This window comes from Neoarius graeffei, chromosome 6, assembly GCF_027579695.1.
Source record: "Neoarius graeffei isolate fNeoGra1 chromosome 6, fNeoGra1.pri, whole genome shotgun sequence".
NCBI lineage: Eukaryota > Metazoa > Chordata > Actinopteri > Siluriformes > Ariidae > Neoarius > Neoarius graeffei.
In genome coordinates this window covers 85879166-85904284 of record NC_083574.1, presented here as the reverse complement: position 1 = coordinate 85904284, position 25119 = coordinate 85879166, and the positions used below count along the sequence as shown (strand labels likewise).

General features: G+C 41.5%; 1 protein-coding gene across 1 annotated transcript in view; it reads right to left on the bottom strand.

The window, feature by feature from the left end:
• Window positions 1–24478, bottom strand: part of lsm14ab (LSM14A mRNA processing body assembly factor b) — a 31850-nt gene extending 7372 nt beyond the window's left edge. Inside the window, exons 1-6 of the mRNA XM_060924140.1 lie at window positions 24147–24478; window positions 10016–10179; window positions 8073–8211; window positions 7264–7437; window positions 5049–5132; window positions 4709–4900 (exon numbers count right to left, since the gene is read on the bottom strand). Coding sequence (XP_060780123.1) covers window positions 4709–4900; window positions 5049–5132; window positions 7264–7437; window positions 8073–8211; window positions 10016–10179; window positions 24147–24267 — 874 coding nt within the window. The 5' untranslated portion in view covers window positions 24268–24478. The remainder of the gene's footprint in view (window positions 1–4708; window positions 4901–5048; window positions 5133–7263; window positions 7438–8072; window positions 8212–10015; window positions 10180–24146) is intronic.
• Between the last annotated feature and the right edge of the window lie 641 nt (window positions 24479–25119).

The following is a 25119-nucleotide window of genomic DNA, read 5'->3' as shown; positions in this document are numbered from 1 at the left end:
GGCCGGTGCAGCAACATGACAGAAGGTGGATTTACGCTGCATTCACGGCCCAAGAATGTTCAAACTGCAAAGATTTGGACGTGTTTTGCGAGAAGTTCACGGGCACATTGGGCGCTTACGAAGTGGTCTCTCCTCTGCTCATTTTACTGAAGACTCGTACGAGACCTCCAATCTGTCGAGGAGTGTTGGCTATCAGCCCGTATTGAAAGAGGGTGCAGTACCAACAATTAAAGAAAACTACAAGAAAAGGAAACGATTTATTTTATAAAAGGAAAGTGAGTTCAGTTGCACCAGTCCTCCCGGAGCGTGAGCCGAGGGTTGTTGGTAAAACCCGGGACGGGACATATCACTCAGGCAGTGACCTCCCCACAGTTGTTGCTAAAACCAGTGACGTTCTGTTCCATCCCGGGTTTTAGTAATTGCCTGAGCCGAGCAGTAATGGCGGAGTACTCGGTATGGAGAAAACGGAGAATGAGTGAAGCAGCCGTCTGATTTCTTCACTGGATATTGCTGCCATCTCGCCCTTACGTGGAAGCAGTGAATGAATGTTGAACTGAAAGTCAGATTGTTTTAAAACAATATTAACCACAAGATCAGCCTTCAAGAAGCGAGAACACACACACGGGTAAGCTCCGACTCTCATTTGGATATATTAAAAAAAAAAAATTGTTTACCTGCATTTAGATTAATACATGTAACTTGTATTGTGTGTTTAAGTTACCGGTATAAGATTATTTAATTTGCTTCAGAATGTGATTGTCTCAGTTCATCTGATTATTTAATTAGCCTTTTACGTTTTATCGGTGAAAATGCATAAGTTATAACACCCATCCTGTTTTAATGAGAGTCAACCCACAATCAATGAAGTCAAATCAGTCTTAGTTGAGCAAGTCGTTAACGGGATTTCTTACTTTCACCATAAACTTCTATGACTTTGGTCTATAGCTGTAAAAGGCCTCTGTCTTAAAACCGGTTCCCGCTGTGACGTCACGCACTCAACTGGCTGGCTCAGCAGGGCAACTCGAATACCAACTCTGCGGTCGATTTTAACTCTCAAAAATATATATTTTTTTATTCCCGTTTATGCAGCATACAAGAGTCAAGGATGGAGATACTATCCACTCAAATTTATTTAAAAATAAAAGGTTCTGCATATCTGCTTTAAGAATATAAAAACATCCCAAGCACTACTATAAATCCATAATATTATAATACAAACCTAAGCGCTAAAACACTTTTTTTTAACACGCTATATAAGCTAGACCCTCCAGGATTTCGCGATGTTGCGATTTGCAACTTCAATGCAAATTCAACCAGTCCCCACAAATTCAGGGCAGTGTTGCAATTATACCCAATCACCGCAACTTTCCCGCAAATTTGACCAATTGTTGGCGTCGTCTTGAGGTGACGTCGGCAAACTACCTTCCGTCTTACTTCCGTGTATACGTTCAAGAGAAGCAGCATTTGCGCAGTGTTGCCAGATTGGGCGGTTTTAAGTGTATTTTGGCAGGTTTTGAACATATTTTGGGCTGGAAAACGTCAGCAGTATCTGGCAACGCTGCATGTGCGAGTCAGTGTTTATATAGGCTTAAATTCTGTTACTGAAAGTGTGTTATGTTTACAGTGAAGGACTGTGTGCACTTTACATTATTTTTTACTTAATACAAGAAATTAATGGATGCCAACATTTTTGCCAAAATGGTATTTTATTTTCCATTGTTTAGGCAGCTTCAGCATCATACTGTGAGATTCTGTTCAAATTGTTTTTTTTTCTTCTATGAAGCCTGAGCCATTTATTTTATTAGTTTATAATTATTGTTTAATTTAGTCTTCAGGAGAGACTGCCTGCACACAGTACTAGTATTAATAGTTTTTTTTCTCTTACATGAAAGCTGAGGCATTTATATTATATTTAAGGTGTTGTGCTGTGATTTTCTATGCACTTTAACTTTTGAACCAACAGGTGCATTTGGATAAGTAAAGCCTATTTTTCTACATTTTTGTAGTCCTGGTAATCTTTTATATTGGTAAAGTTGTTTATAGGACCATTTCTCAGTGTCTTTGTTTTTTTAATCAATAGTTTTTCAGTAATAACTTAATATTTAACATATCACTCAATTTTAATCACAAAAAGAGAAAATCGCAACAATTTCTCGCAACTTTCATCGCAATTTTTTGGAAAAACCCCCGCAACAGACATTTTAGCCCGCAACAATCACAAAAAAGGCCCGCGAAATCCTGGGGGGACTGATAAGCAAGGTGTTCTATCCCATGTCCTAAATCACTCATTTGTGGCTGCTATTATCCAGTATCAGGGGTGTAACGGTACAGTTTCAGTACAGTGCAGATGTCTACCCAATGCCATCTTTAACAGTAGGCTTTTTTGCGTGGGGAACGCACTTCAAATCAGAGTTTCCACAGCCAAGCTAGCGAACATCATGGACAACGTGAACGAGAAGCCTGAGCTTGAAGGCCCACCCTTATCATGAAGGTCTCCTGTTTGGGAACACTTCGGTTTCCTGGCGAAATACAACAACGAGTAGATAAGACGAAAGCAATATGCCGACACTGTAATCGCCAGCACGTCTTCCCTTTCAGAGGACAAGTTAATTTTTCCGGGGAGAAAAAAAAAAAAAAAAAGTGAGCTACTGCTCACTTACGCATCCCCGCTCCGCTCTCACTTATCAGACTGCAAGCAATCGAAGGAATAGGGACACTTACTATCACTCAAGCAGGTGAGATAAATGTTACACAAATTTTGTAAATCCACGCTGTGTTTCGTAAATACATTCAGTCGGTAAACAGGAAGTCGATGTGCGACAGACCTGAAAATGGTATACAACCCCAAGCGGCTGTGATTTGTGGTTGCTGAGAAAAAGGGCGTGTCGCACGGACAGATGGAGGTAAACCAGTATAATAAACATGAAAGTTGAATGAAATTGAACAGGGTTACAAGTTGGAACTGTTGTGCTACAGTTTATATATGGAAAGTTAACTTAATTTGAGAATCTTATTTATTGCAGAAACATTCTTTAAGTATGTTTCATTAAAAAAAGCTTTTAAAAAATTATAAACTGTTAGTGTTTACCAGAGGGGAACCGTCTGAGCCTTCTAGGTCTTCAGATAAGACCCAAACATATCAGCATTTCAAATGTTATATTTAACTTCTTTCGTAATCTCATTGTAATTATTCTCTTCTAATTTGGCCTCATTTTCTATCAAATTTCCTTCAGAAATTAAGTGTTACTGTCCTGAAAACATTAAAATCGAGTTATCCGACGAGATTGTTTTGTTGTGTCTAGGCTGAGAAGAGTTTCGAGGTTAGGACTTCACTGTCGGGACAGAAGACCATGGCAGCGTATGTTTATGTAGGAAGTGACAGATGACTGATTAACCAATCAGATATTGATTTATAGTGGGCGGGACCAAAAAAATCGATCCCGCTCTGCCTTCTCGAAGGCCAACATGAGCTTAACGGCGACTCGGCGCCATCAGCACGGCAGTGAAGTCACCTTCCAGCCGGTGTAGCATTCATCAGTAGTGTTAACGAATGCTAATAAAGCGTTCAAACCAGTGCTATCGAGCGCAATGACTAAGAAACTAAGGCTACGTTTACATTACGTCGAATCAGCGGATCATCAGATTAACGTTCTTAAAACGATTCGCGTTTACACTAAAACCGTTAGCCGTGCACACAGCAACACCAATACGCGGATACGCTCGGCTCCGCAGGCATCCTGCGCTCCAAATCACTCCGCCCTGAACAGCGAGTGCCCTCTGGAGGGTGTGCACTCCGGCCCTGCGCAGCTCACAGAGCGCGCGAGTGAAGTGAACAAGCCACGATTCGGGACTGAGCCGCTGTGTGTGAGATCCCAGCGCATATCACTTATTACTTGCAAGTGGAAGGATGGCAAGCCTAAAGACAATCATAACTACACAGTGGGCAGTATTTGCATCAGTATTTGCAGTATTTTCATACTTTTATACTCTTTAATGAAAGGTGATACAAGGCGGAAGTCTGCGCCGTTTTTCAGCAGTCGCGTCACATGACCAACGCCAGCGAATCAGGAAGGTGGATGTCACAGTGACGTTGTCCAATGAGACGCCAGCTAGAGCTCAGCACAGCGTATTCGCGTATTCTCAATGTTTACACAGCACCGGAGCTGATACGATCTAGATTGAATACGTGGACGCTGGCGGATTCCCGTTTCCCCACTTTTTCAGGGGGGTTAATGTAAACGGACAGTGCATCCGCGAAGAAAACGAGACAGATACGGTCTAGTGTAAACGTAGCCTAAGATTTCTGTCTCCAGACTCTTCTTCCACGCTGCACGCTCGCTACAGTATTTTTCACTCAGACTTAAGTATTCATTTCCTTAAGTAATTTACTGAGTTACTTTTAAAAATCAACAATTACACACAACGGAGCGACCTGGTAGCCTGCCGCTAATCCTTTGCCGTTGCTTTTTTGGTGTCTGGCTAAGCTCAAGTCCCGGCTCTAATAGTAACGGATCACCACTGGTGTGTACAAACATTCAAAATAAGCAACCTGCAATTTTATTGTGTGCATTCTTTCCACTTACTGTACCGAACCGTGACTTCAAAACCGAGATACATACTGAACTGGGATCAGTGTCCCGTTACACCCCGTCCTAAAGAACATGTTGTAATGATGACCGGTGGAGTAAACCAAGACGCAGAACGGTACCTTTGAGTTTGAGCTTGTTGTGGAACTCGCGGTCGATCTCTTCCTTGTTGAACTGGGCGTTGGCGCTCTCAAAGTCAAAGTCCTGCTCAAACTTCATTGGTCCATCTCGGCGCATGTTATACCGGCCCCGACCGCGGTGATTTCCTCCTCCACCACCACTTCCTCCTCTTCCTCTCCGCACTGCAGGAGCACCTGCATACATCACGCCAAGGCTTTTTAATCAAGTTAACCACAATTATTATTTATTTTAAAAAAAAGTCCATGGCCATGCTGTATCTTGCAGAATCACTGATATTCATCTCTAGTGCACACTGCTCATGCAAGACGCGTGTACACTCACTGCCTTGCTGGCGTTTGCTGGATTCCCGGTTCTCCACCTTGCTCAAGTCTGTCTCGGGCCGAGCAGCCTTCTCTACATCGCCAGCTATAAGGAGTCAAACATCTATAGTTAAGTCCATAAATATTTGGACAGAGGCAACATTTTTCTAATTTTGGTTCTGTACATTACCACAATGAATTTTGAACAAAATTCAGATGCAGTTGAAGTTCAGACTTTCAGCTTTAATTCAGTGGGTTGAACAAAATGATTGCATAAAAATGTGAGGAACTAAAGCTTTTTTTTTTAAAACACAATCCCTTCATTTCAGGGGCTCAAAAGTAATTGGACAAATTAAATAAAAATGTTCATTTCTAATACTTGGTTGAAAACCCTTTGTTGGCAATGACTACCTGAAGTCTTGAACTCATGGACATCACCAGACGCTGTGTTTCCTCCTTTTTAATGCTCTGCCAGGCCTTTACTGCAGCGGTTTTCAGTTGCTGTTTGTTTGTGGGCCTTTCTGTCTGAAGTTTAGTCTTTAACAAGTGAAATGCATGCTCAATTGGGTTGAGATCAGGTGACTGACTTGGCCATTCAAGAATATTCCACTTCTTTGCTTTAATAAACTCCTGGGTTGCTTTGGCTTTATGTTTTGGGTCATTGTCCATCTGTATTATGAAACGCCGACCGATCAGTTTGGCTGGATTTGAGCACACAGTATGTCTCTGAATACCTCAGAATTCATCCGGCTGCGTCTGTCCTGTGTCACATCATCAATAAACACTAGTGACCCAGTGCCACTGGCAGCCATGCATGCCCAAGCCATCACACTGCCTCCGCCGTGTTTTACAGATGATGTAGTATGCTTTGGATCATGAGCTGTACCACGCCTTCACCATACTTTTTTCTTTCCATCATTCTGGTAGAGGTTGATCTTGGTTTCATCTGTCCAAAGAATGTTCTTCCAGAACTGTGCTGGCTTTTTTAGATGTTTTTTAGCAAAGTCCAATCTAGCCTTTTTATTCTTGAGGCTTATGAGTGGCTTGCACCGTGCAGTGAACCCTCTGTATTTACTTTCATACAGTCTTCTCTTTATGGTAGATTTGGATATTGATACGCCTACCTCCTGGAGAGTGTTGTTCACTTGGTTGGCTGTTGTGAAGGGGTTTCTCTTCACCATGGAAATTATTCTGCGATCATCCACTACTGTTGTCTTCTGTGGGCATCCAGGTCTTTTTGCATTGATGAGTTCACCAGTGCTTTCTTTCTTTCTTAGGATGTACCAAACTGTAGATTTTGCCACTCCTAATATTGTAGCAATTTCTCGGATGGGTTTTTTCTGTTTTCGCAGCTTAAGGATGGCTTGTTTCACCTGCATGGAGAGCTCCTTTGACCGCATGTTTTCTTCACAGCAAAATCTTCCAAATGCAAGCGCCACACCTCAAATCAACTCCAGGCCTTTTATCTGCTTAATTGAGAATGACATAACGAAGGAATTGCCCACACCTGCCCATGAAATAGTCTTTGAGTCAACTGTCCAATTACTTTTGGTCCCTTTAAAAACAGGGTGGCACATGTTAAGGAGCTGAAACTCCTAAAGCCTTCATCCAATTTTAATGTGGATACCCTCAAATGAAAGCTGAAAGTCTGGACTTTATGTTCATGTCCATTATATAACTACAACTTGAATACATGTTTCAGTAAACAGGTAAAAAAAAAAAAAATTTGTATCAGTGTCGGCGGCACGGTGGTGTAGTGGTTAGCGCTGTCGCCTCACAGCAAGAAGGTCCTGGGTTCGAGCCCCGTGGCCGGCGAGGGCCTTTCTGTGCGGAGTTTGCATGTTCTCCCTGTGTCCGCGTGGGTTTCCTCCGGGTGCTCCGGTTTCCCCCACAGTCCAAAGACATGCAGGTTAGGTTAACTGGTGACTCTAAATTGACCGTAGGTGTGAATGTGAGTGTGAATGGTTGTCTGTGTCTATGTGTCAGCCCTGTGATGACCTGGCGACTTGTCCAGGGTGTACCCCGCCTTTCACCCGTAGTCAGCTGGGATAGGCTCCAGCTTGCCTGCGACCCTGTAGAACAGGATAAAGCGGCTAGAGATAATGTGATGTGTGTGATGTGTATCAGTGTCCAAATATATATGGACCTAACTGTACATTAACAACTCTGCTCAGGTGAAATGATACATCACTAACAAACGAACCTGAGTTACATGAATACCATGTGTGCTTTCTCACCTCTGCTTTGCTCCTGGCTCTCAGCAGGCTGTTTCTGGGAGCTGGGAGGAGGTCTGCCCCCTCCAGAACTCTTCTGAATCACAGATCCAGCAGATGGCGCTAGTGGAGCAGGCTGCGCCGCAGGTTCCAGGTTCGTGCTCTTCTGCGGGGCATCCAGAGACGGGCTTGTGCGGCCTGCGGAACACACAAACACAATATCGAAGAATAAGCAAAAGCAGAATCAGCACACAGGACGGGAAAGAAATTACTGAAATACGGATCCATTTCTAAAAATAGTCAAGTGAAAAAGAACGAGGGTAAATTTAAGACGCTTGTCTAACTATGCAAGAATGAACGAACCCCAACATTCAGGTTCTCACACAGCAGCCATTTCCATGTTTTTTTTTTTTTAAATACAGGAATGCAGTAAAACACACACTGTTAATTTGTTCTGTCCAGACAGTTCAGTTACCTTCAGTTACACGTGAGCTCAGAGAGACAGAGTCAGAAGGGACAGCACTCTGGGACAAAGGGGCGGCTACATTTGTCTCACTACTGAAAGCGGACCCTGAACTTCCTGTGTAAAGAGGAACACCACAGCTTTAAGTGTTGGGGTTTTAACGTCTCTCCCTCACACACACACACCGAGTAAACCTGAGCTTCATACAAAAACAGGAAGCTGACAGAACAGGTGCAAATCTATAAACAAAACACTGAAAAGTAGTTCCTGTTCTGGCTTTGTCCAAATAAGCTATGGCTAATTCTCCACCTGGAATTAACCTCGCCTCACTAAGTGATTAATTAAGCTGGGGATCAGCAGTGAGACTCGCCTGCAGTGACAGGAGCGCCGATGGGCTGCGGCACGAGGGACGCAGAGAACTGACTGTAGGCGCGAACAGGGGGTCGGCTGAAGGACGCGTAAGAACCCACAGGCTGGAAGGATGGTGCCGGAGTGGATCCCAGAGACGACTGCAGAAAAAATGAAAAGAGAATTAGATGTGAATGATGGAGACCGTTATCCTGATTAACTTTAGGACGTCCAGTAGTTTTCGCTCACAAAAGGTCTGGATAAGCAACTAACATGAATGAATTATGACAGCAGGTACTCTTTAATTATTAAACCATTGATGCCTATGAAGAACAGCATCCGAAGTGGCTTCTGGACTCTGAAAAGATCACGCGTACTTGTTCTTTACTTATTGTGTCAAACAACACTTGCATTTGGTCTCGGAGCTGGTTCCAACCGAGCCCACACATACCCCTTTTCCACCAAATCAGTTCCAGGGCTGGTTCGGGGCCAGTGCTGGTTCACAACTCATTCAACTTGCGAGCCAGCTGAGAACCAGTTTGCTTTTCCATAGCTCACGGTGCTAAGGGAAGCCACGTCATTACGTCGCTGTATACGTCAGTTACGTCGCTACATTTGCATAAACCTTGGCACAAATACGGAAGCAAAAACACCACGGAAGAAGCAGCAGCAACAATAATGGATGACTTCACGTTTGTACAGCTGCTGCTTCTCGTCACTTAAAAGTGGCGATCTTTCGCGGTCTTGTCATTGTTGTTGGTCTTAACAACTCCGCCCCCCCCCGCTGACGTAAGCGGTTCTTTCCTCTGGCCCAGCAGAGAGTTGGTGCTAGCCTGGAACCGGTTTTTCTGGCTCCAGATCCAGTTCTTTGTCAGTGGAAACAGAAAACCCAGTTCCAAACTAAGCACTGGCCCCGAACCAGCCCTGGAACTGTTTTGGTGGAAAAGGGGCATCAGACCACGATCCAGCCCTGGCCTACAGCACCAAACAACTCTGCGGCTCAATAACAGGGACAGCACCTTGGAGCATTCTATCTTCTGGTTACTTAACGTACACCATGTATTAGTGAACAGAAAAAGGGACTTGGGGCCAAAAGGCTGTAAAACTTCATGAAAGAAATATCCACACTCCACCCTTACAGTACTGGATAAATGGTCATGCTTTACCAAGTTTGAAAATCTATACTGGAATTTCTAAACCTGGGAGGAATTTCCAGAGGAATGCTTAAAGCCAAAAAGTAGCAACAACGCACACCCTGAAGGACGTCTGGCTATAACGCAAGCGATTTACCAGAGCGTCAGCAACACGGTAGCTCACACGGCTGTGCCATGAGAAACCACACTCATTTATAATTAGCCAAGGCCACACCAATTTAATTAGTTGGCTCTCTGATTTTTTCAGGAAAAACCTGAAGCGAGCAGGCGAAATAAAAATCAAATTTAAAAAAAAAAAAAAAAAAAAATGCTCCGATGGTAAAATTAGCGGTGGAAATAGACCAAACAATACAGGCAAACCAGTAAACAGAATTTCAACACACCTGTCAAAGATTTTACGCTTCTGTTCGCTGAATATCCTAACAACCACAAACACAGGCTTTGTAGGATTCCCCTCCACAGGCATGTTTCTTCCACAAGTCTTTATCAAAAGTGAAAGGGGAGATTTGATTGGTTTTCAACATCACGTGACCTTTTCTGTTGGCGGGAGTTTGATTTCAATTTTTTTTTTCATTTTGCATTTTCTTCAAGCAGCGATTCCGAGAACCAACTAATTGAATTGAAGCGAGAACAATTTGATCTTCCAATCAAAATCCACCGAAACCCGAGGGAGGAGTAGCGATTTTCCTGAAAGTTCGTTAACCGGCCTAATTAGCAACTTGTTAACGAGAAACCACAAAACCAGGGAGTAACTTTTGCAGACTGAAGTACATGTAACATTTACTGAAGCATAAAGCGCACACACGGTTACCTGTACGATGGCTGGGTCTTGAGGCAGGGAGCAGTTAGGCTTCGGTGGTTCGCAAACGGTTAGATCTTTGATGTCGCTTCCTCTAAAGATGATGTATTCAAAGACATCGTCCCGGGGAGCTACTGGTCTGTCTGTAGGACGGTCTTCAGTGCCGAAAGATTTCACTGTTCATAAAAACAGAATGGGGGAGAGAGAAGGGGAAAAAAAAAAAAAAAAAAGTCACTTATCACTCGAAGAGCTCTAATCTAAAGTACGATTCGCACGGGATAAGTATTACCTATGGACCTCTGGTAATTCGCAATTACCCCCGCACCTCTGTGTTATTGTGTGGCGCGTTCGGACGGGATAAGCAAAAGTCTGTAATTCACTGAATTTACAGACATTGTGACCGGATGTGTCGTAAGTTCACAGCATCCTGTTTCGTCTTGTAGACAGTAGAGATGGGATTTATGGCTCTTTGATGGGATCCGCATCTTTGTGATCCGTTCTTTGACAAGAGCCGTTCAAAAGACTGGCTCATTTGGCTCTTTTTAAATATTTATTCAGTTTTAAGAAGACAGCGTCTAAAGAAGCCACATCCCTCTGCTTAGACAGTGACATCAATATTTCTGGACATACCTTTTATATAAAGCAACCTAGACTTACATTATTGTAACCCCTAAACGCTCATAAATAACCATTAAAAAAACAACGAGGGCTTCAATGAATGTCCATGCATAACGGCTTTTCTGTAAAAAAAAAAAAAAAAAAAAAACCTCAAGAACAGTTATCAAGAACGCAAGAATATTTTATAGAAAAACACTTGTTTTACCAAAATATTTAAGTCTGAGATACAAAATAGATACAACTACAATAAACAACAAGAACTAGTTATCACACAAGAACATTTTAATAGAAAAAGAAAAAAAACACTTTCTATATTAAAAATATTGAAATTGTAACAAAAATAGATACAACTAAAGAGTCAGATAAATAGATAAAAAGTTAAGAACACAAGATTATTTTAATAGGAAAAAACAAACTATTAATGCAAAAAATATATTAGAAAAATAGATACAACTAGACAGACAAATAAATAAAATACACAAAAATAGAACAAACAAAATGACGATAGAATAAATTAAATGAACGTCTGTGCAAAGTAGTTTTCCCACAATATTATCATTAATATCACACAACTACATTATAAACTATATACAAAACAATTTGAACTATTAGGCAAACAGATAAAACTTGAATAAATAAAAGGCAAACGCTGTTTAGCCTACTTCTTGTCCTTGGGCAAAAGCTTTTTCATCTGAAACACAGTACAGAAAAAGAACGACAGAAAGAACGGCTCCCCCAGCTCGAGACTCGGTTCTCATCGTTCATGCCTAGGAGCCGTTCAAAAGAATCGGTTCGTTCGCGAACGTCACAACACTAGTAGACAGGAGTTCAAAATGCTTATCTGGTTCAAATACGGGATAGGCCTACTACCACTTGCCCCTGAAATGCTGTTTATCAAAATTTCGCCCATATCCTCCATTATTCACTCCAGAAAAGTACAAGAGACGCGCATTTAATAATTACAAACACAGACATGCGCATTCACACGGGACTTGTATTACCACTGGACGTCTGTGTTTTGCCGAAACACAGTAGGTAATTCGCGGCGGAATTATTACTTGGCAAATTACGGACATGGCGCATTCGCACGGGACTAAGAACTCAGACATTCTCTGTAATTATTCCGAATTACCAGAGGTCCACAGGTAATACTTATCCTGTGCGAATAGGGCTTTTCTCAGGACTGACACACATGACCGTAGTATAATCAGACTCCATCTGAGTGAAGAAAAGCTTTGAGACACAGGACACTCTCAGTTTTCAAGAAAATCTAAAAGTACTGAATTTACAACTAAACAATATAGCCAAAAGTTTATGGACACCTGACCATCACACTTGTATGTCCTTGTTGAAAATCCCATTTCAGATTTATTCCTCCTTTACTATTACAATAAGCGCCACTCTTCTCATCTGGGAAGGATTTCCACTAGATTTTGAAGCATGTCTAGAGGGATGTGCGTGTAAATCCCGAGGGATTTCGGTTTGGAACCTTCCGTTTCCGGCCGAGAGCACGCTGTGCACATTTTGGTTGCCGCTTCTCACCGGAGCTTTTTATTTTTTTCTCCCTTTGTTTTTGTATAGTTTGATTTTTCTTTGAATGTTTTGTCAGCCAGTCATGGGCCTCGGTTTCTTTCAAGCTTTGGTCCGCCATGGGTAATGCCTGTGCTCGTTGCTCTTTTAAAGTACATATTCTGGACCAATTTCATTTTTTTTTTTTATACGAAAGTATGTCCCTTTACACACTCATCCAGAAGGGTAATTTTGCACAAGGCCATCTGTCTACAGCAGAAAAAAATAATGTGTCTGGAAAAATCCCAAGGGAGTCTGGAGCCAGAATTGTGACGTTATCTGTGGAAGCACGAGCAGGCTGCGAGAGCTTGCGCAGTTTCAGTGCACAGCCTGTGTAGACCAAGCGCTCCCATTCCTCACTCATTGTCCGGTCTTTTGGAAAATGATGAGTACTAATCCCATCATGATTGGTGTTGATACACCCTCCTACAGTGGTGCTTGAAAGTTTATGAACCCTTTAGAATTCTCTATATATTTCTGCATAAATATGACCTAAAACATCATCAGATTTTCACACAAGTCCTAAAAGTAGATAAAGAGAACCCAGTTAAACAAATGAGACAAAAATATTATACTTGGTCATTTATTTATTGAGGAAAATGATCCAATATTACATATCTGTGAGTGGCAAAAGTATGTGAACCTTTGCTTTCAGTATCTGGTGTGACCCCCTTGTGCAGCAATAACTGCAACTAAACGTTTGCGGTAACTGTTGATCAGTCCTGCACACTGGCTTGGAGGAATTTTAGCCCATTCCTCCATACAGAACAGCTTCAACTCTGGGATGTTGGTGGGTTTCCTCACATGAACTGCTCGCTTCAGGTCCTTCCACAACATTTCGATTGGATTAAGGTCAGGACTTTGACTTGGCCATTCCAAAACATTAACTTTATTCTTCTTTAACCATTCTTTGGTAGAACGACTTGTGTGCTTAGGGTCGTTGTCTTGCTGCATGATCCACCTTCTCTTGAGATTCAGTTCATGGATAGATGTCCTGACATTTTCCTTTAGAATTCGCCGGTATAATTCAGAATTCATTGTTCCATCAATGATGGCAAGCCGTCCTGGCCCAGATGCAGCAAAACAGGCACAAACCATGATACTACCACCACCATGTTTCACAGATGGGATAAGGTTCTTATGCTGGAATGCAGTGTTTTCCTTTCTCCAAACATAACGCTTCTCATTTAAACCAAAAAGTTCTATTTTGGTCTCATCCGTCCACAAAACATTTTTCCAATAGCCTTCTGGCTTGTCCACGTGATCTTTAGCAAACTGCAGACGAGCAGCAATGTTCTTTTTGGAGAGCAGTGGCTTTCTCCTTGCAACCCTGCCACGCACACCATCGTTGTTCAGTGTTCTCCTGATGGTGGACTCATGAACATTAACATTATCTAATGTGAGAGAGGCCTTCAGTTACTCAGAAGTTACCCTGGGGTCCTTTGTGACCTCACCGACTATTACACACCTTGCTCTTGGAGTGATCTTTTTTGGTCGACCACTCCTGGGGAGGGTAACGATGGTCTTGAATTTCCTCCATTTGTACACAATCTGTCTGACTGTGGATTGGTGGAGTCCAAACTCTTTAGAGATGGTTTTGTAACCTTTTCCAGCCTGATGAGCATCAACAACACTTTTTCTGAGGTCCTCAGAAATCTCCTTTGTTCGTGCCATGATACACTTCCACAAACATGTGTTGTGAAGATCAGACTTTGATAGATCCCTGTTCTTTAAATAAAACAGGGTGCCCACTCACACCTGATTGGCGTCCCATTGATCGAAAACACCTGACTCTAATTTCACCTTCAAATTAGCTGCTAATCCTAGAGGTTCACATACTTTTGATATTTTTGTCTCATTTGTTTAACTGGGTTCTCTTTATCTACTTTTAGGACTTGTGTGAAAATCTGATGTTATTTTAGGCCATATTTATTCAGAAATATAGAAAAATTCTAAAGGGTTCACAAACTTTCAAGCACCACTGTATGATACATCTGTTAACCATTTTAATAATTACGCGATAACATTGAAGAAATTTGCAGAAAACCACCAGGCCGTTTTCTCATAAGCAAACCAGCGCTGACGTAGGATTCAGAGGGAGGCGTCCCACACGCGACGTCACAAAAATCAATGTTTGCCGGGAAATCCAAATGCCAAGTTTGTTCAGAGGCGGACCAATTCGCATCAAATGGCTTGATTTCAACTGAATTTTTCTGGTATCGCGCAAGGTAAAAAAATTGCAGAGAATACAGAATGTTACAGATATTTGACTAAAGTTTAATATAAAATAGGAGAATTGCATTGCTCTTGCTCCTGAATTTACCCGTGTTATGCACTTTAACATCGGGGTTGTCCAGCGCTCTGCGCAGTGATGCTTCTGTGCTTAGCGTGGTGTTCTGAGTGATGTTTCCCAGTAGCATCGCGGTGGCTGTGCTGGACATATCTTCATGCGCCTTTTTTTGGGACTGTGGGTAGCTACGCCATTGGAATTACATCCTGACCCTCTTTTGGTGGACCCTTTATTTATTTTAATTGTAAAGCAACTGTGGGTGTGAGGGTTCATTCAGCCTCAAGAGCATTAGCGAGATCAGGCGGCGATGTCGTCTGAGGAGGTCTGGGGTGCAGTCAGAGTTCCTGTTAATCTCAGTGGGGTTGAGTTCAGTCAGGACTCTGTGCAGGACACATGAATTCTACTCCAACCTTAACACAGCACGTCTTCATGGAGCGCTTGCTTTGTGCACAGGAGCACTGTCGTGCTGGAACAGGTTTGAGCCTCTTCGTTCCAGTGGAAACTACGAGAAATTGCAATTCCACAGCATTCAAAATCATCCTATAGTTTTCTATAATTGTCTGCTTCTGATTTGGGTGTGAAGGTCAGCGTCCACAAATATTTGGCTATGTAATGTAGTTGTGTAATTTTTAAAAAACACGATCAGGCTACCTTGTAATCATGCAGTTATTAGTTTGCAAGGAGTTTACTTTTTCCGAATTTATTCCCCAAGATTGGGGGGGAAAAAAAAAAAAAAAAAATTTAAATCTAAATTCTCCTCACTGACCGATGCATGTAGATGGATAATATAAGTAACATTTATTTCTCTGTTCTTCGCTTTCGGAGTGTATGGATGGCTTGCAGCTGGAAGTGTATAAAACCAAGTTTAGGCCAAAAAAAAAAAAAAAAAAGTTTTTCAGGTAACACGAAATACTAAAATAAGGTCGGTAGGTAGGAAAAAGTTTTTTTTTTTCTTAATTTTTTTTTTTATTTTGTTCGAAAAAATTAGCACAAGTAAACATCTTACAAAATAGTATTTTGGCACAGAATCCTTTATACCACACATCATAAAATTAAAAAAAGTGTTTTAAATCTTTAAACGAAAAAAAAAAAATATCGCGAGAGTTCGAGTTATGATCTACGGAAGCGTATTGCTGCCACACAAAAAAAATTGGCTTAGAATCAAGTAATTACGTGAAAAGATATTGTTAAAGTTATCACGTTTTTACAATATATTTATCATGTAATAACATCACAATTTCATGATACGAACTTATCACGTTATTTCATGATATTTTCATGTAATAACGTGAAAACACCTTATCAAGAAATAACGTGAAAATAACGTCCTAGGCTAGGCTACTTCCATTAAAAGCAGACGGCCTAGCCTAGCCTACTGTAGAACTTGGGTCGAGCAAAAACATGGCTGAATCCTGAATGACTCCTATTTGTATAAATAGGGGACTACATAGGCGGCAAAACGTAGTGTTTTTCCCTGCCATGGAAGTGCACTTGTATACTGAAGAGGAAGCAATTTGCATTACAGCCTTGAATGAGGATTCAAAATGGCGCCTCGGCTCAGTTTTCCCTTCCTCCTTCAGTATACAAGTGCGCTTCCATGTTTATGCAGGAGGGCTGATAGAAGTGGCGAAACATTTTACTTTTTATCGTTTCTTTCACAACTTGAATGCATTGAAACAAAAAATTATGACAAACTAACGCCGCTTACACTAAAATATCGAGGGAAATTTGTAATAAAAACTTTACGGTCGGCAATTTCGATGCGGAAATTCTCGATTGGTCGGGTTACTGGAAACACACTTTTTTTTGGGGGGGGCCTCATCTCCGGGTTTAGAGATTTAAAAACTTAAAGATCGTTCCCCAAAATCTCGTTGCTCCTTTTTCAACACGCTCTAGAAAAATTATAGCATTCTGTAAATATATAAAGCATTAGCTCGAATACTTGGCCATTATAATAACAGCTAATTAACAAGGACGTGTCTGGTGGACCATTTACATAACCTAAACCTGAAAGTTTCATGTTCAAGACAGAAGTGGTTTTACACTTTCAGGTTCTCAGTTATGTGTTTTATTTTCAGAACAAGAGAGGATGGCGACAGAACGTCTTCTCATGCTGCTGTAATGCAAGTGTTTGCAGGAACTATCATGGTTTTCCCCAAAGCGTTTTAGCTCTGCCTGCCGATACGCTTAGTTGCTTTAGTTAAAATCCGATACGCTTAGATTTATACCGATACGTTAAATTTCCTACCAAGAAGTAACTAGATACATAAGAGAGCAAATAACAGATCCATTTACATATCGATTGATATTTGTGTTAAACAAGTGGCCTTTTTTTCCAATGTTTGCGTTGATTGTCAAAGTAATATGTCCGCATGGTATGATGTAAAGAAACTAATCTGTTGGCTAGGTCAAGATCACGTGTTCAAACCGTCCAATAAAAACATCGAAAGAAAATGTCAGACATCCCGGAAGTTTCCGATTCATTACAAGCGATCTCATTGGCTGCCGATGTTGTCCCCGACCAGACGGACAAAGCCGACTGATTTTAATCATCTAGGAGAAGGCTCGCTGGAAAATTTGATCCACATCAGCACGGATGACAGCGAGATGGACTATGAGAGGGTTGCCCAACATTGGGCCAAGCAAAATCCGAGCAGAATTAATCTGCTTTAAAGGAGTAGAAAACTTAATTCATTAGTTTGGGTTTGCAGAAAGATTATGTACTTATAAAAAAACACTCACAAAGTGAAGTTATCCAAATGTGTCAAATATAGCATAACTTTAAATAATAATCATAAGCATTTTTGGCAGTGTGATGTCACTGGGATCCATTTAACAAAAGAAGGCTCGGATTATTCTTTCGTTAAAGGCTCACAGTGACCTCACACTGCCAAGACAAGGCGCTTCGGCAACGCATTGATATCTGAGCTCCGTATCAATGCGCTGCCGAAGCGCGCAGAAGGTGTTAGTACGCCTGTCATTATAGTGCGCACTTTCCATAGCATAGAAAATCGCCACGTTTCAATTTGTGTAACTGAACTTGTTTCATGTCACTGGTCATATAAACCTATGTAAACAGGAAAAACGCGGAAGAGTTTGGTCGCATCTAACTACAGCCCCAAAAAATACCATTGGCCATGCTGAGCCTAGCTACATTGCTAACAGGAGTGACAGCGCGTCTGACTGCGTCTGACTGACTGGGAGGTCGCGCAAAGCTCGGAGAGGTACGGAGCAGCTCGTCTCAATTCAGATAAGAGCATATTTCATTATGGAAGTACGGTGGATTGTTCCTTTAAGGTGAAATTTCAAACATGTATACATTAATACTATTTAGGTCAGAAATTATTGAAACACTGGTAAAATCTATGCTATAATCATGGCTCTAAAACCTCTCAGAGACCCTGAAAATGCACCTGAGAGCATCTATTTTCAAAACATTTTCCGGGGGAGCATACCCCCGCACCCCCTTAGTTTCGCTTCACGCTGTTGGCGCTCAGTTGTCTGTTTTATCATGCCAGAATTTAGGGCTTTAATTTTTTTTCTGGGGAAAACAAAGATTGTAGTTCCATAAGATTAAATAGAGGAGGAAAAAAAAAAAAAAAGACAGACATCACGCTTTAATAATAAATATATTTTTATATATAAACTACAAATTTAGAGATAAAAATTAACAACTTAGCATAAATTAACAGGTTTGTAGATATACAGTTAACATAAGTGTATTACAAAGGTGGAACAGAAGTTGATTATTTTCCTATAACAGCATGTCCCCAAGTGCTTTATTCCTTTCATACCACAGCAGGTTGCCAGTTTATTAAAGCGTCACGTCTGTTTTTTTCTCTCTTTTCTCTCTATTTAATATTATAGAGCTACAATACTCAGTGTTTTCCCCAGAAAAAGATTAAAGCCCTAAATTCTGGCAAGATAATACACAGACAATTGAGCGCCAACAGCGTGAAGCGAAACTAAGGGGGTGCGGGGGTATGCTCCCCTGGAAAACGTTTTGAAAATAGATGCTCTCGGGTGCATTTTCAGGGTCTCAGAGGTTTTAGATACATGATTATAGCATAGATTTTACCAGTGTTTCAATGATTTCTGACCTAAAGTTCAACATGCAAGTTAAACTGTTTTGTTATAGATTACTTAAGTATATGATAGATTGAAAATATAAACTAAAGCAGATATATTTATATTTTAAAGAAAAAAAAAACCAGACGTGACGCTTTAATAAACTGGCAACCTGCTGTGGTGTGAAAGGAATAAAGCACTTGGGGACATGCTGCTATAGGAAAATAATCAACTTCTATTCCACCTTTGTAATACACTTATGTTAACTGTATATCTGCAAACCTGTTAATTTATGCAAATTTGTTAATTTTTCTCTCTTAATTTGTAGTTTAATTTTATATACACACACACTTGGTACTTTTGCACTACTCCTTCACTGCCTTATCTTTTTCTCTTTTTCTCTTTACATTGTTACAGCAGCAAAAAATATAAATTTCCCCTTGTGGGATAATAAAAGGCCTTGTTTTTTTCATGGTCCAAATCCTGCGCTCTGATTGGCTGGCGAGCGGGACCGTATCCTATGGTACGGACCCCCGGCGACTCGCTCGTCCACAACAAACATAGTAGCATTTGTCGTCAACATTTATCCTTTTTTTAATAAGATTTATTTATAAGATTATCAAAAATCTTATAATTTTTTTCCAGCACTTCTCAGGAGAATAGCATTAATTTTACAGCATGGATCGCGATAACGACAGTGTTCACAGCGAAAGCGAGTTTTACTACCCTGAGGAAGAAGAAATAAAAAAATATTTCAGGAGAAAGCTAAAAACCTGTAACTTGCTAACGCCGAGCAAAAACATGGCTGAATCCTGAATGACTCCTATTTGTATAAATAGGGGACTACATAGGCGGCAAAATGTAGTCTTTATCCTGCCATAGAAGTGCACTTGGATACCGAGGAGGAAGCAATTTGCATTACAGCCGTGAATGAGGATTCAAAATAGCATTAATTTTACAGCATGGACAGCGATAGCAACAGTGTTCACAGCGAAAGCGAGTTTTACTACCCTGAGGAAGAAGAAATAAAACATTTCAGAAGAAAGCTAAAAACCTGTAACTTGCTAACGCTGAGCAAAAACATGGCTGAATCCTGAATGACTTATTTGTATAAATAGGGGACTACATAGGCGGCAAAATGTAGTCTTTATCCTGCCATAGAAGTGCACTTGGATACCGAGGAGGAAGCAATTTGCATTACAGCCGTGAATGAGGATTCAAAATGGCAGCTTGGCTTTCCTTTTCGGGCGCTCTCGTTTTCTGTTAGAATTTCGTAAAGAAATAAAAATTATTTCTCAGGAGAATAGCATTAATTTTACATCATGGATCGCGATAACGACAGTGTTCACAGCGAAAGCGAGTTTTACTACCCTGAGGAAGAAGAAATAAAAGAAAACATTTCAGGAGAAAGCTAAAAACCTGTAACTTGCTAACGCCGAGCAAAAACATGGCTGAATCCTGAATGACTTATTTGTATAAATAGGGGACTACATAGGCGGCAAAATGTGGTTTTTATCCTGCCATAGAAGTGCACTTGGATACCGAGGAGGAAGCCATTTGCATTACAGCCGTGAATGAGGATTCAAAATGGCAGCTTGGCTCGGTTTTCCTTTTCCGGCGCTCTCGTTTTCTGTTAGAATTTGGTAAAGAAAAAAATTATTTCTCAGGAGAATAGCATTACCGTATTTTCTGGACTATAAGCCGCTACTTTTTTCCTAGGTTTTGAACCATGCGGCTTATACAAAGGTGCGGCTATTCTGTGGATTTTTCTTCCACCGCTAGGGGCGCTCTAACCGGAAGTAGAATCAAAAATAAGATAGACGAAAAATCAATGCAAAGAAGAATTAGCAGATCTTTAGCAGATAGAACACGCATGACAAATTACTAACTGGTAATTATTTTCAAATCCCGCGAAGATGATTAAAGTGACTTGTGGTTTCAAACACAGGAGAAATGAAGGTAAATAAATACCGGTTATTTTCTCTTGGTTCTGTTCCGTTTTAATCAGCAAAGTTGCTGCCGTGTTAAAAGGCACTGTTCGGAAAGAATCTGTTCAGGTACATACATGTACATTTACAGTACAAAATCGTTCTGTACATGCAGTAAATATCTAATTTTTCAACATAGATATCTGCGGCTTATAGCCCGGTGCGGCTTGTATATCTTTTTTTAAATTTTTTTTTAAAAATAGAGCGGATGCGGCTTATATACAGGTGCGCTCTATAGTCCAGAAAATACAGTAATTTTACATCATGGATAGCGATAACGACAGTGTTCACAGCGAAAGTGAGTTTTACTACCCTGAGTACGACAAAATAAAACATTTCAGGAGAAAGCTAAAAACCTCTAACTTGCTAACAGTTTGATCTCAGTTAACGAGGCCCATTTTGGACCATGTTATCCTAATACATATTATTACTGTGGCAGCAGGGGCGTGGTCAAGCCCCAGTCTGTGACCAGAGGGCGGAGTCAGGGAAGGTAAGTGGCAGAATCACTACACCTGATGTCAATTAACCTGTTTGTGTCTTCCCAGTGACCGCGCCCTATATAAGGAGAGAGAGAGCAGAGGAAGAGAGCTCTGTCTTGAACCAGACAAGTCATGTGTGTGTGTGTGCGCGCACGCGCCTGGAAGAGAGTGAATTTTTGCATCTGAAAAGAGCAAATAAAATAGTCATTGAACTTTATTCTGGCCTGCCGTCTTTCTGTGCTCCTCCCCCTCCTACGAACTGCCACAATTACCAGGCTTTCATCTAAACCGGGGAACAGGGGCGCTGCGCCCTCTTACCGAAATGCTGATTGAACCCCAAGTCACACTTAGGCCATGCACTTATATGCTACTGCACAACATGCAATCTTTCTCAAACCGATCTTTTCTCCGTGAAAACATCCCAGCAACACCACGCGACAATGTGTCTGATCATCAAATACGTTATAATTACTCCAAAAATATTCCAATCATAGTAGATACACCGCCAGACGGTGCAAAAACAATCCGAATTGGCGTTTTCCAGACTGAGGCGCCATGTTGTTTACTTGTCGCGGCTGCTCTCACGAGATTTGACATGGGTTACATACAAGGTCAGCTGACTTGTAGAGCGAGATTTCTCGAGACTGAATGACCTTTCACCCACCGGCGCGGGAGCTTTTGACAGAAGTAGTTCCCGAGTTGTTTTTGTTGACACTTGGGCATTTAAAGATGTCATCCCGTGGCACAAAGCGGAAGAAAGCCAAAGACTGCCCGGGACAGAAGTTCTTTCTTTTTCAATGTTGACAATTTGTTACAATTTCCCTCTCAGATAGCCTCAGAATGTCCCATTGTAGCCTCAAATTTTCAAAGGCTTCGCGCGCGGGGGGGGGACCGGCACCATCCCCCCCCCGCTTCATTCCCTCGCCATGGTGAGCGCCCTCATACTAGATTTTTCTAGAAAAACCCTGATTACGTTAGGTAAAAACTTTAAACCACCCCAATCTCTTCTTCAAAGTTTCACCAAAAGGCTTTATTTATGCAATATAAAAAGGTCATAATACTGTATAACTTTGGTCGAGCAAAAACATGACTGAATCCTGAATGACTCCTATTTGTATAAATAGGGGACTACATGGGCGATAAAATGTAGTTTGTTTTCCCGCCATGGAAGTGCACTTGTATACCGAGGAGGAAGCCATTTGCATTACAGCCGTGAATGAGGATTCAAAATGGCGGCTCGGCTTTCTTTTTCGGGCGCTCTCGTTTTCTGTTAGAATTTGGTAAAGAAAAAAATAAATATATTATTTACCAGCTTAAGGTTGGTCCATATGGTGAAGTACCGTCACCTTGGCCCAGAGGGCCTCGCTCAGTAGCCTGGGCCCGCCCATCCTAAGTGTGACGCAACACGGGGGGCTGTTGCGAACTTAGTCTGGCAAGGCAAACTATCTCCAGCTCTTCCAAGCTCCCGAAAAATCGGGAGCCAATCAACTTTGAGCATCTCCAACGGCCCTGGGTAGAGGCGTGTTCAAGGCAGTGACGTAGTAGAACTGCAACCGGAAGCCATAGATTGTTTACAGAATCTATGCCGGAAGCTCTTCATTCACTAGAAACATTACGAACATGGAGCAGCAGCAAGCCTTTAACACAGCAGTAGATGCTGTATTGAAAGCATTCAACGGGAAGTTCTCATTGAAAACGGAGCAAAGAGCAGCCCTGGAGGTATTTATTGAAAGGAAGGACGTTTTCGCCTTGCTCCCGACCGGCTTCGGTAAGAGTTTAATCTACCAGTTAGCCCCGCTGGTAGCCAAATCAATGGGGCTCAGCGAGAACCCTATCATTGCGGTCGTCTCGCCTTTGATCGCGCTATTATCGTCCTCTTCCGCTCCTCCTTCTTCTTGTTACTCAAGCAGTTTCCATCGCATCACATACGTCAGAGGAAAGAGTGATGTGATTGGTTTAAGCTTCGTCACAGCCTTTTCTGGCTTCGACCAGTAGCAAACAGGCATTTCAGGGAGGCGGGTCAACCACACGCTTTGGGAAACGGTTGGGCTTAATATCTATGCCAGACCAAATGCTCGCAGAGCTTTGAAGTTGCGTTAGCCAGACTACTCGCTCAGTACTTTCAAGACCTTGGTCACGGTATTTCACAATACGGACCTCCCAGCTGGTAAATAACATGTATATCTTATCTTCACGTCAGGCTTCATCACTGGTTACTTTCCTACAGAATCATGCCACCGCAGTGCATTTTATTCCTGATCTATTTTCTATATTGATATAACTCCGTTTTGAAAATCTTCCTTAGATATGCAAATTGATGAGTGACGTCACTCAGCGGCTTCTCGCGATAGCTTTTTTTTTTTAGAGCCTAGACGATACTTTCCCCTGAAAAGAACCGGAAACATGGGAAAGAACCAGCAGCCGATTCAGTGTGTGAATTTAACACGGTTTAAGCTGAAATAAACAAAGAAACGTTGCTAATGCAGCAGCTAAGAGTAAACTGCTAACTTTACCACAAAAAAAACACTAACAAATTAAATTATCTGCCAATAAACAAACGTTTATAATAAACCCCAGCTAACTAGCTGCATAGCTAATAAGCTAATAACGAGCTCACTTTCTGTACATCTAACCGATTTAAAACCATCCTAGAGCCATAAAACAGAATAAACAACTATTAAAAAAAAAAGACCTGTGAGCTAAAACTACACATTCTCGTCTCACTCCATTTTATTTAGCAAGATGCTACACTGTCTGGCTGTGTCCCAAATACCTCATACAGAAGCTTTAGTGTACTAGATAGGGTGCACGAGCCATTATTGCATACGCAATAAAGTGCACCTATACGCTGAGTACGGAGCGATTCGGTATGCGGCCCTTAATCGCCCTTTAAATCCGAACGAAGAAATAATCTAGTATAATTCGCATGATTTTATGTATATTCATAATATTTACAGATATAAATGTTTAGATCTGGTTAGTTTATACAAGCAGGTTTTTTTAAAAAACCACTTAGCTAACGGCTAATCCTTTGCTTTAGCGTATGACGCTAACAATTAAAGCTAGCTATTAAACAGCAGTCAGAGCCGGTGAGATCCAGGTTCCACAGAAGTGTGTGTTATAAAAATCACCTTTAGCGAGAGCGACGGTGGAGTTTTCGGTATCGATGGTGTATAATATTCCCTCATAGCGGATCTGGGCCTTGGAGATCAGGCTGATTTTGCTGCCGATGTACGGAGTCCCGCCGCTCATGGCGTCCTCGTTATCGTCTTTCGCGTTAATTTGCTCCAAAACACTGCGTCTGAGTGCACAGACTCCCTCTGTATGTCTCTCCTCGAATACACTGGGTATAACCTCTTCACTCTAGTCAGCGGAAGTCCCTCCAAAAAAAAAAGAAAAAGGGGAAAAAAAGGTGCTAATAGTTAGCACGACATGGCCGAGTTCATTTTCCTCCACATAAACAGCAAAGCATGCTGGGATACGATAGCAGGGCTGTCTTTCTAAATCTCGCGACAGAACACGAGGTTTCTGAGAAGTCGTCACTTTGTTGTACACTGAGCAGTGAATAACACTGATTATCTCATTACAGTGGCACCTGTTAAGGGTTGGGATATATTAGGCAGCAAGAAAGCAATCCTTGAAGTTGATGTGTTGGAAGCAGGAAAAATGGGCAAGTGTAGTCACACTAAATGCGGAATGAGCCGGAATGAAAATTCTTCGTGTATTCCGGGATATTCGAAGTGCATTCTAAAAATTCTGAGTGCATTCCAAACATTCGGACCCATTCTTGTGGCCGGCCCGAATGTTTTGCTCGTGCTCAAAACATTCGAGGTGCATTCGAAGAGGAGAAATATCGAACGGCATTCCAAGTGTATTCTAACTGTATTCTAAATATTTTTACGGCGTTCCAACAGCATTCGAAACATTCTGATCGCGTTCAAGGGAAAAATAGAAATGGCAAGGCACTTCAAATCCTGCCAGAATGTCCCGAATGGGCCTTGAATGAGCCGGAATGCCATCAGAATGAAAATTCTTCGTATATTCCGGGATATTCAAAGTGCATTCTAAAAATTCTAGGCATTCCAAACATTCGGACCCATTCTT